The sequence below is a fragment of the Equus caballus genome, chromosome 24 (assembly GCF_041296265.1).
Source record: "Equus caballus isolate H_3958 breed thoroughbred chromosome 24, TB-T2T, whole genome shotgun sequence".
Classification (NCBI taxonomy): Eukaryota; Metazoa; Chordata; class Mammalia; order Perissodactyla; family Equidae; genus Equus; species Equus caballus.
In genome coordinates, this window is record NC_091707.1 from 34,813,599 (window position 1) to 34,825,901 (window position 12,303).

Sequence of the window (12,303 nt, forward strand, 5' to 3'; positions counted from 1 at the left end):
TCACTCCAGCTCTTCTGTCAGTCACCCATGGAGGCCAGCAGCCAGGTGGTGGTCCAAGGTCTGGGTTGTACAGATGGGGCCTGGGAACCATGATGATCAGGCTGAGTGGGTACTCACGGGGAAAGCGTGGCCTGCCGAGTGAAGGGGGCTTCAGTCCCAGCAGTGCCCCCTATGTTGAACATTCATGCTCTGGTTGGAAAACAGTGAGGGACAGGGGACTTTAGAGACAGGACAGCGAATGAGGGTGAGATAGACTCTATGGAAATATGGAGCGATGGGCCAGTCCAGAAGCTCGGGCCCACCCCAGGCTTCCAGCCCAGTAGCATAGGAAGAATCATGCCAGTAACGTGCCACTAACAACAACCATAATAGTAACAGCAGCTACAACTGTCACCACCCCCAGCTCAGGTTTGCTGAGCACCGACTGTGTTTGAGGAGTAGTCCTAAGTACTTTGCACGCGCATCTCTTCACCTTCCCAGCACCCACATCAGGTTGCTGCATCCCGCACGATTAGGTTCTAGGTCAGCTAATGAAGTAAAGGGTCCCACATAAGCAAAATTACCTCCGGAGACCCCTTAATTTCAGTTGCCCATGACATGTGGTGCAAATCGCTTTGTGGGTACTTTTCCTCCCTTTAGTAAATCTGGTGCGGTCAGTGTTGGAACCCATCACTGAGTTTCTCCTTGAAGTTACCGCCTTGTGTTTAGTGACCAAGACATTTGAAAATCAGCTGTCTTCCTCCCTCCCTTTCTTTTTACCTTCATTCCTTCTTTTTTTCCTTCTTTCTCAAATCAAGATAGTAATTGACTTTGCCTAAATTAAGTGCATATATAATGCAATTCCAGTATATTATTCTCATTTTGCAGACGAAGACTTTCATCTCATTGTTAATAATAATGGTAAGAGCTCCACAGATGCGTTGTATGTTGTATAATCATTGTCTCGTTTAGACCTCAGGGCGACTCTCTGAGGCAGGCATGACTAATGTACCCATTTCATAGATGAGGAAGCTGAGGTTTGGTGAAGCTGCACAGTTTTCACAAGGTCAGCCTACGGCTAGTAAGTGGGAGTCAGGATTCAAGAGCAGGCAATCTCCAGAGCACACTGGACATGACAGTGTCACAGTTCTGGAGCTGTCCCCACCCCCAGCCGTCTTCCACTCTGGAGTCAGCTTCCTTGCTAGCAGGGAGGGGAGACTCCCATGATTCCAAGCTCACAGGATATAGGACAGCTGGGTCATCGTTAGGTAGAGTGGAGGCCAGAAGCAGGGGTCTGACCCCTGGGAGGACAGGCTGCTCCCCTGACCTGGGGGGCTCTTGAGCTCTCAGCAGCCCCAGGCTGCACTCACTGGGGCCTTCTGAGGCCGGGAACAGCTGAGTCCTTGTTCCTGGTCGGGCCCCTGGGTCTCTGGGCTGCAGCTGAGACTCTGGTTCAGGAGTCACTTTAAAACCACGAAACCTCCCCTGCTTTGAGCAGAGGAGGGGTGCCTGGATGCAGGGGACCCAGGTTGGAGGGGACCCTGTACCGCCACCTCCTGATTCTACGAGGAGCTCAATAACTCCTTGAATTACAAATGCATTTAATTAATCAAAAAGCCTCTCCAGACATTTGAAAAATACTGTAGAACTAACAACAATAACAACAACGGCTGTCAACACTGACTGAGCTCTTGTGAATTCCATGTCTGCCTCTTCCACCAACGGAGGGACAATGAGTCCGGCGGGTACGGAGGGAGGGGCAGGATCTGGAGATGCCTGGGAACCCCCCCACCGCCCTCCAGCCAGACCCAGGGAGGCTCCTGGCCTAGCCCCCTGACCCTCGCTGCCCTCCTGCCCCCTCTTGCCCGCAGGCTTCTCGAACCTCTCCCTGGGGGACCAGATGAGCCTGCTGCAGAGTGCCTGGATGGAGATCCTCATCCTGGGCATCGTGTACCGTTCGCTGCCCTATGACGACAAGCTGGTGTATGCTGAGGACTACATCATGGACGAGGAGCACTCCCGCCTGGCCGGCCTGCTGGAGCTCTACCGGGCCATCCTGCAGCTGGTACGCAGGTACAAGAAGCTCAAGGTGGAGAAGGAGGAGTTTGTGACGCTCAAGGCACTGGCCCTGGCCAACTCAGGTGAGGGCAGGTGTGCGGAGCTTCGAGAGCTCTTGGCAGGTCGGGGGGCACAGCTCTGGGGCCTGAGAGCGGGGCCACTGCAAGGGGCAGGGATGGTATGAACGTGATGGAGCTTGTTGTCACCAAGGTTGTATAAGGAGCGGCCTGGAGTTAAAAAGATGGTGGTGTTGGCCAGCAGTGGTCAAGTATTCCCTAACCCTTGATTTGTAGGGGGCTGTGCTGAGCCCCGATATCTAGACCAGCACACTGGCTAAGGACACAGATTCTAGAGCCAGGGGCTGAGTCAAATCCTGCTTCTGCCACTTGGGTGAATTGCTTCATCTGGGCCTCAGTTCTCCGTCAGCAAAATGGGAACAATGCACAGTCTCTACCCCACAAGACTATGGAAGGGATGTGTTTATATCTAATTATCTTATGCTTACAACATGCGTGGCACATATTAATTGCTCATCTTGTTAAATAAATTAGCTATGAACTTATGGAATCCTTACAAACAACCCTACGAGCAAAGTTCTTATTATTTTAACCCCATTTTACAGATGTGGAAACTGAGGCTTGGAAAGGTGAAGCAAATTGCTCAGGGTCACACAGACTAGGACTCAAACCAACATCCTCTGATTCCAGAATTGACCCAAGCTTATGCCCACTCCTTGAATCTCTCAATCAAATTGCTCAGGCACAAGAGAGAAAACCTTCCCAACTGAGTGGCTGAGTCTGACATTGAAAAGGAGGCCTCGCTCCATTTCTTTAGTCCCACCAACTTCTGGCCGGATTGTCTGGGGAGAGGGGCTGGCCCTGGTGATACGAATGAGGGAGCTTGAATGTAAACTGTGTCCACGCTTAGAGGGCGTCCACCCTGTGCAGGGTGCCGTGCTGGGTGCCGGGGTGAGGGGTGGGAACGCAGAAGGAGAGGGGCAGGATCCCTGTCCTAAAGAGAGTGTCAGCACACACACACATAATTCTGCCATGGGACGGCCTGTGGTAGGGCTCACTGCGCAAGTCTGGGTCAGATGGACCCACGTGCAAATTTCAGCTCTGACCCTGGGCAGGTTGGCCACCTTCCTTCGCTCTGTCTTTGTGCGTAAAGTGGGGATATCTGAGTACCTCCTCCAGATGCTTTTGTATTAAATGATTGAATGAAGATAAAGGACTTAGCCCAGTGCCTGGCCTAGAGGAAATGTTCCATAAATATCAACTATTAGCATTATTATTAGAGGAAACAAAGTGTTATCAGCAAATGGAAGGGAAGAGCTGGTTACCGGATGGAGACGGCACAAACAGGGTAACCAGCCAGTTTGCTTGATACTGTCACGCTTTGACTGAAAGTCCTGTGTCCCTGGAAACCTCAGTCCCTGGCAAACCAGGACAGTAGGTCCCCCTAACAAATGGCTTCACAGAGAATGCAAGGGATGCTGTTCATGCCCCACTCAGACCCCCTTTACTGGGTTAGTGCACCCATACTCCAGCTGCTGAGCTTTGCAGCTAACAGCTCACAGCTGCCCTCTCCACCAGAGACCTACCCTCACCTGCCTTGCCCAGAGGGGTATGTACCTTGGCACCTTCAGCCAGTGGTGGATCCACACAGAGGAACACAAGGCTGGACTCCTGGCAAGGTGGGATCAGAGCTCTGCGCCAAGGCTGCATCCTTGCCTTGCTTGTTCCCACCGTCGCTCTATCCTGCGTCTCTCTCCCTTTCTCCTGAAAGCACACCCTCTATAAATCCACCCAAACCCTTGCCTCAGGCTCTGCTCCTGGGGAACCTAACGTAATACAGGCAGTCCCCGACTTACCATGGTTCAACTTACGGTTTTTTGGCTTTACAATGGTGTGAAAGTGATATGCATTCAGTAGAAACCATCCTTTGAATTCTGGTCTTTTCCTGGGCTAGCGATAGGCTGTACGATACTCTCTGATGATGCTGGGCAGTGGCGGCGAGCCGCAGCTCCCCATCAGCCACGTGATCACAAGGGTGAACAACCGATAGGCTCTGTGTTAGATAATTTTGCCCAATTTCGGCTAACGTAGGTGTCCTGAGCACATTTAAGGTAGGCTCGGCTAAGTTGATGTTCGGTAGGTTAGGTGTATTAAATGCATTTTCGACTTACAATATTTTCAACTGACAATGGGTTTAAGGGACACAACCCCATCATAAGTCGAGGAAGATCTGTACAGAGAAAGAAGCACTTTTTTTTAGTTCAGATCCTTTTTATTAATAAACTGATGCAAAACAATAATTAAAATTTTACGTGCTTCTATAGAGACCATTTACAGCTGAAGATTCCAAAAGTGTAATGTATTCTTTGTTGGAGAATGCTGGCGCTGTTGGCTTTTTAAAAGCACAATTTAGATTGACAGAATAATTGAGCAGATAGTCCAAGTTCCATATACTGTCCCACCCCCGCCCCCACCCCCGCATACAGTTTTCCCTGTTATTAACATCTTGCATTAGTGTGGTAATTTGTTACAGCGAATGAGCCAATATTGATACATTATTATTAACAAAAGTCCATAGTTTCCATCAGGGTTTACTCTGTGTGTTGTACGGTTCTATAGGTTTTGACAAATGCGTAATGACAGGTCTCCATCATTGCATGTCACGCAGACTGCTTTCCCCACCCTGAGAGTCCCCTGTGCCCACCTGTTCAGAGGGCAGCATCTTTGCCAGCCACTGCAGAGGGGCTGGGAGCTTGGGTGGGCAGACGAGGAGGGGGAACATGGGGACAGCAGACAGGTGAGCACAGCGAGACCCAGCAAGGTGGTGGAGGGCATGTCCTCCATTGTGGACTCTCTCGACCACTTCAGACCAAACCTAGAGATCAAGCTGGCCCATGCTGGGGAGGAGAGTGAAGAGAGGGGAGGCCACTCAACTGTCGCCTCCACCCCACCCCTCCACACCAAGCTGCAAGGGCTTTCAGATGGCTGTTTAGCTCGGCTGGCATCTCACACCTTGCTCTCAACACATACAGACCTGCACACAGACATGCACAGACACGTGCATGCACAGACACGTGTACACAGGCGCATGCATACATACAGACACGTACACAAATGCATGCTCACACACATATGCACGCACACACGCACCACCTGAGGATCGACATATCATAACATGAGCCCCTCGGGAGCCGCAGCTGGCATCAAGCTTTGCCTGAGGAGACACTTTGTCATGTGAGATGAAGTTTTAGGAACCCAGACTTTTTGCTCGGGTGGCATCTACCAGGCCATCCTGCAGCTTATGTGCAGGCACAGGAAGCTTGAGGTGGAGAAGGATGAATGTGTGACGCTCAAGGTCCTGGCTGCATAGTGGACAAGTAGCTTCAGGCAGGACGTGGGGAAAGAACAGGGCTGTTCAGGGATTAGGGTAGAAAAGCAGGTTAGGGTCAGACCAGAGGTTCCAGGGCTATGAAGAGATTGGGTTGTAATAAGGTCAGTGTAGGGAACCATGAAGGTTGTAAGAGAGTGACTTGTCCCTCACAGCAAGGTGGGAAAGTCACCCAGACAGACAGTTGGCTGGAGGAGACAGGGGCCAGGAGATCATGGAGCGGTCCTGGTGGCAGCCCCAAGGTTCCACTGTGGGTGCTCCTGCTGAGGTTGAGTGCACAAGACAAGACCCGTCAGCCATGGCTCAGGGGACTGACTTTGGGCAGAAGAGTGAAGTCCATCAGGGACAGGCTGTGGCCCCAGACCACGGCCCCGCGGGAGCCTGCGGGCTGCCTTTCACCCTGAGTCCCGCCATCTCCAGGGCTCGCTGACAGCAGAGAAAATTTATAGCCATTGATTTTGTAATTAACAGTTTATCAATGCCATCGATACAGACTCACTGATGGATTGCAAAGAAATTAATCTTGCAATGTTATTTTATTTCATTTTTGGTCGAAGGCAGCTGCCAATTTTGGCCTCCTTGGGGAGGGTGGGGGGATGGGGAGAGGAAGCCGGCAGGAGGCAGGGAGTCCGGATGGCCGGGTCCCAGCCTTACAGGCACCAGTGCATCTTGGGTGCATACTCTGTAAACAGCAGAGGGGCTAGGAAAGGAGCCATCCTTCCTCTCTAACTGGCAAAGAGGGAGTCCTCACTGCCTTGGAAACGAGGAAGAGAAAAATGTGGAAGGGTCTTGAGTATGGGGCCAGTAACAGCCCAGCCCTGCAAGGACGCTTGCCCGCAGTCTGAGTCCTCACAATAATGATAATAGGAACATTTATTAGATGCTTACAAAGTGCCTGGTAATGTGCTATTTCATTTAACTCCCACCACCCCTCTGGGAGGTATGCGCTCTTATTTGCTCCATTTTACTGACGAGGAAATCTCAGAGAACCTAAGTCACTTGGCCAAAGTCACATAGCATTTAAGTCTCCAGACGCTTATCTACCTCATTCTACTGCTGTCCTCCCGTGAGAAAGAGGCAGGACCCGTGGAGGCATGGGCTGAGTGTGGGTCCAGGGGGTCCGAGGGAGGCACTGGGGTCAGCCAGCGGGTGCAGCTACCCTTGCAGTCCGGCATCTAAACCAGCCCAGCATGCTAAGGAACTGCCCTGCTCATTGGAGGAATTCAGGAAGCCCGCCCAGCCTTCCTTGGCAACCCACCCAGAGCATCGGCGCACTTGCTCACACACACCCTTACCCACCCGTGTTCGCGGGCATGGGGCGCCGCACTTCAGGACGGTGGCAAGGGTCTTTGAGGATCATCGGAAGAAGCCTGGTTATTTACCCCGAAGCCAGGAAGTAGGTTTCAGAAGATTCCCTTTGCTTAGGCTCAGACTCAACTATCACCCAGCTGTCGGCGGGTGCCTCCCTGCCCTGCTGGGACTTAGATAAATTTTGTTTGAATCCCCCATTCCGGGCCCGAGTCCAAAGCCCTCCCCAGGATGTTAGAGAACTCCCAACGGCATCTTCCATCCCTGTACCCCATGCCTCCAGCCACGTGCTTTCAGTCCCTCCTACGCCTTCCACCACAGGGCACCCAGACACAGAGCTCAGCCCCTTTGCCTGTGTCTCTGTTCTGGAACCAGCACTTTGTAAGGTTAGAGATGGTGCTGAAGACTTGAGCTGGTGCCTGGCAGTAGCAGCAGCAATGGTAGTAGTGGTGATGGTGCTGATGATGATTATGATGGTGATGACGACGGTGATGATGATCATGATGATGTTGATGGTGATGGTGATGATGGTGATGATGATGGTGAAGATGATGGTGATGAAGGTGGTGATGATTGTGATGATGGTGGTGGTGGGGGTGATGATGATGGTGATGATGATGGTGGTGGTGGTGATGATACCACTAGCTGGGCACTTTGAGACAAGGACGGTTTTAAGCCCTTTACTTGTATTAAGCCCTTTACCGGACAACACTCCCCAGATCCCCTCCTTCTGCTTGCTTCTCCCTCCCCTTCACACCCTTCAGGGCAGGTCCAGAGCTTGTGGGCCTGTAGGAAGCAGGGGATGTGCAGAGGTAAAGTATGGCTATTATCTCATTTCACAAGTGAGGAAAATGAAGCACAGAGAAGTTAGATAACTTGCCTAAAGTCACACAGCTAGCAAGTGAGGGATGCAGGATTCCAACTCCACCTGTCTGGCTCGAGTCCACCGGGCACCTTCAGGACAATGACAGGTCTGCTCATGTTCAAGCCCTTCAGGTCTCCGCTGCCACCTCTTGGGGTTTCTCAAAAGTGTCCTCCAGAGATACAGCTTTCTCCCTGGGTCAGAGCCCCAGCTCTGTCATTGGCCTCTGTGACCTCAGACTGGCAGCTTAACCTCTCTGAGCCTCGGTTTCCCTTTTTGTAAAGTAAAGATTTGCAAGGCTCCAAAGCAGAGACCCAAGGGCCAGGGGTGGCCCCCACGCCCCAGGGCAGCGCTCTCCAGCCACGTGCGCTGATGCTCACCCTGTGCCCACAGATTCCATGTACATCGAGGATCTGGAGGCAGTCCAGAAGCTGCAGGACCTGCTGCACGAGGCGCTGCAGGACTACGAGCTGAGCCAGCGCCACGAGGAGCCGCGGAGGACGGGCAAGCTGCTGCTGACGCTGCCCCTGCTGCGGCAGACGGCCGCCAAGGCCGTGCAGCACTTCTACAGCGTCAAACTGCAGGGCAAGGTGCCCATGCACAAACTCTTCCTGGAGATGCTGGAGGCCAAGGTCTGATGGCCCGGCACGCGTACCGGCTCCTGCCCGCGGACGGACACACAAACGGACGGACTGACGCAGAGACCTCCACAGCCACCAGCCTCGACCTTCAAGCCCTGTATCATGGCCACGAGCGGTCCCAGAGGAAGGGGTTTCTCGCCCCCCAGCTGTGTGCGGAGTCCTGGGTGCCATGGGGCGGGTACCGGGAGGGGAGGGCAGGGCGTGGGCTCACCTGTAACTGGCTTTTTCTTTGGTATGTTTTTCCTTCTCATGGGCAGTGCGGAAGCCCGGCTAGGGCTGACTCCCCGAGACGGGAGACCACTGAGGAAGTGCCCCTTTCCCACCAAACCACCAACAGGCAGCGTGTCCGTTTCCTGACCCCACCCCACCCTGCCCTCCCCCACCGAGGGCCTGGGTGGGCAGTGCTCAGTGCCCAGGATTCTGGCACACTCACGTTGGGTGCCACCTGGAGGTTTTCCTGTCCCAGGGGGCAGGCGCTTTCTTCCCTACCTCCTCTGAGGTTCTTTGGGGCCCCTCAAGAGGCCCTACATGTTCCACAGTCCAGACGGGCTCCCTTCCTCCATCTTTCCGCTCAGCTCTGCACACACTCAGCTCCCAGCCAGGACTCACCATCAGAAGAGTAGCCGCCAGCACTCACACGTTTTCCTGGGCGCCCCACCCCTCAGCGCACCTCCACCTGTTCATCACCACTGCACAGTGCCTGCCGAGTCCCCCAGGAGTCCCCTGTGCTACTTCCTGCCCCTACCTCAGAGCTCACTCAGACAGTGGGTTCAGCCAGCCAAGATGACTTCAGGGCTGGCTCGGAGAAGAGCAGGGTCCTGACAACACTCCCCGGAGCTCCTCCTTCTGCTCGCGTCTCCCTCCCCGTCACCCTTCAGGGCAAGTCCAGAGCTCATGGGCCTGTGGGAAGTGGTGGATGTGCGGGAGGTGGGGGGGGGGGGCCGGCCCCATCCGAGGGCCCCTGGGCGCTCTGATTCTCCACTGACAGTCCCCCGGGGGGTCGGGGCAGGATGGGGAGAGGCCCACACCAACCTTTGCTGAGCAGAGAAAGACCCAGAAGCAGAGGTCAGCAGGCAGGGGTACCCTGAGGATAGGGAGCTCAGTGGAGGTCGCCAGCCTGCCTGATCCTGGGTGGCCTCCAGGCGCAGTGGACAGCAAGACAGCCTCGCCCCTGCCTTCCCAAGGGCTGGGCGAATGGGGGCCACAGGAGGGGTTGTTCCCGCCACCCTTGGACTAAGGAGTGTGGAGGCACACTGCGAGCGCCCAGCTCTGACTGGACCCCCTCAGGCCTCCTGGCTGCTCTGTAGGATGACCAACCACCCTGGTTTGCCCAGGACTTTCCTGGTTTTAGTGCTGAAAGTCCCGTGTCCCAGAAAACCCCTCTGTCCCAGGCAAATAGGGACAGTTGGCCACCTGACTTGTGTGAGTGGCCACGAAGTCCATGATAACCCACTCGGCGGGCAGCCCTCAATACCCCCAATGGTGCACACAGGTTGGCTGAGGGCTGCTTAGGGATCTCGAGAGTGAAGGGGCATCAAATGTGATGGAAAGTGCCCCCCCCCCCCCCAGCAGCTACCTTCTAAAGCAGGGATCAGGGCAACCCCACCTGGGACACTTTTCTGGGGAATCCACACCCATTCTAACCCAGCCTCCCGTGGCCTGGACCAGCGCACCAGGAGGCCGGGTGCCCTGTTCCACAGGCTCGAGGCTTTTCCGAGGGAAGCAGTTGCTGCTGGTGCTGCCTCGCTGCCTCTCCGCCTCCCCCCCTCCCCCCACCACTCCTCCTGAACTTCCCTTCCAGGACAGGCGAGGTCCCCCAGGCAGGAGGGTTGGCCACAACCCAGCAGCTCTGTAGGGGTTTTCCGATGTCCTCACACAGAAGATGTCCAGGGTTCCCAGGGCCCTCAAGACGAGTGGGGGGGTGCTCCTCTCCCCTCCCTTTTGCCTGTGGGAGATCGGAGGCCACAGTCACTTGACGCTTGATGTCAGCATTGGAATTACGACCTTATCCGGGATGCTTCCTCCCCAGCTCCCCTTGCAGGATCTGGGCGCAGGCACAAGCACCTCCTCAGCATCAGGCACTGAGGCCAAAACCCAAGTCTAACCTAACCTAACATTAGGGCCTGTGCCCCAAGGTCTGAGTTGGAGAGACTTCCCTGGGAGAGAACGTGGGGTCTGCGCTGCGAACGTCCCCAAGAGTCTCGCTGTGCCCTGTGCTTGAGGGGGTGGGGCAGAGGGCGGCATCGCATCGCCCCCGCACCCCATTCTCTGCAGCGTCACTTCCTGCTCAGGCAGGAGGGCCCGAGCCGCCAGCCAGGGCAGGGCCTGTGTGCACCTGCATGTGCAGTCCGTCTTCTCTGGGAGGAGCATCTCCGGCCAGCTGTGCGCCTAGGTTGGGCGGGTGTTGTTCTGCACACAGGGTAGCTTTCCCTCGCCGGATCCAGGGCTTCTGCTGCCGTCCTGGCGTCAGAGCCTGTTTCGAGCAGGAGAAGGGGCGGTGGTCGTGATGGCTGGGTGCCAGTGAGGTGGACGCTGGGGCTGCTTTTATGCTTAAACAGTTCCAGTGGCACCAGGAAATGTCCCAGGGACAAGGGGAGGTCCGTGCGATGGAAAGGCCAGGCCCCGGTTTGTACTTGATGGGTCCGTCAACGTTCAGAGAAAGAGTTGACCTTCTCAGTTCCTGCTTCTTAGTTGGGGGCCTAGCCAGCTCAGGACTCCCTGGGAAGAGGACGGCCCTGACTTAGGTGGGCTGGTGGAGTGAGGAGAGTTTAGGGCACCCTGCCCCCCAACAGAGCGGAACTCACGTTTACCCCAAGTCTGCTGTTCCCGGAAAATCTGTAAAGAGGAAATAGCCCTTCTTGCTTGTACTCTCATGATACAGGTCATTGAAATGAACCAAGAAATAAAATGTACAAATCCAACCACGGAGAAGGTGGTATTGGCTGGGTTTTGTCTGGTCCCTGTGTCCCCACTCTTTCCAAAGCTTATGGAGTGGTTCTGTCGCACGTGAACCTGAACAGTGGCTCCTAGTCTTTGCACACAGGAGACTTCGTTTCTGAGGTCACAAATTTAAGAACCAAGCAGGAAGCTCCCAAGAGCAGATCAGGGTGTTGGCTGGGAGGCCATGGCAGGGCCTTAGAGGAGGCAGAATCCGCAGCCTGGCCTGGGTCCCTTCCTCCAGACTCTCCCCTCCCCCTGAGCAGATGGAGAAGATGGCGGGGAGGTGATGGGGAAGAGGTGACAAACTTGTGACAGGAAGACGGGCCCATGCCCACGGAACAGCACCAAAGAAAAGCACTGTGTGGAAAGATTGTTTTATTTTCTAATAATGATAATATGGCTGGAATGGCTTCTTAAGATGTATATATTTTTTAAAGCGGCAGGCCCTCATTGCCTCATCCACCTGTACGTATTTCTGCCTCTGTATGTGTTCCCCCAAATACCTCGGTGTAAATCACCCTAGGATTCTTCCGTCCTGGTCCCGTGAATCTGGAATCTAATAAATAAGGAACAGCGTCCTGGAGAGTCTCTTCACACGTTATCTTTCCGGCTGGCTGGCCCCTGGACGGCCCTGCCCTCCGGTCTCAGGCTGATGCTAGGAGAGGCCGTCGGGAGACCTGGCTCAGCCTCAGAGCTCTCAGGGGATTCAAGTGGGCATTAAAAAGTGGGTTCAGTAGCAGAACTCAGGAATAAACCTTGAGCAGTAGGGTACAGGTCCGAGAAGCCCCTCTACTGCTTTTTATACTTTTAAAATTAAGGGCGAGGTACTCTAATGTCAGAGAAATGGAACATCAGATGTATGTGAACCAAAACCAATTCGTTGCCTTAGGATTTTGAAATGTATCTGTGTACGCGTGCATGCAACACTGACAGCAGAGAGACCTCACATGTACCAGGACACACTCAGGAACAGTGAGAAGCAGAGGGGAGGCCCGGAAAGAAATCAAAGGGCACTGTATCAGGATGCCTTTTGTTGCAAGTAAAAGAATCCCAGCTTATATTGACTTGCTGGATTTATTGCCTTGGATATATGTGAAGTCCAGAGGCGGG

The 12,303-nt window shown here is 54.3% G+C and overlaps 1 protein-coding gene across 2 annotated transcripts in view; it reads left to right on the forward strand.

Moving 5' to 3' along the window:
* Window positions 1-11,776, forward strand: part of ESRRB (estrogen related receptor beta) — a 176,622-nt gene extending 164,846 nt beyond the window's left edge. For both annotated transcript variants that reach the window (XM_070250225.1, XM_023628150.2), the window contains exons 6-7: window positions 1,851-2,120; window positions 8,006-11,776. In XM_070250225.1, the coding sequence (XP_070106326.1) occupies window positions 1,851-2,120; window positions 8,006-8,250 (515 nt within the window). In that variant the 3' untranslated portion in view covers window positions 8,251-11,776. The remainder of the gene's footprint in view (window positions 1-1,850; window positions 2,121-8,005) is intronic.
* The last annotated feature ends 527 nt before the right edge of the window (window positions 11,777-12,303 follow it).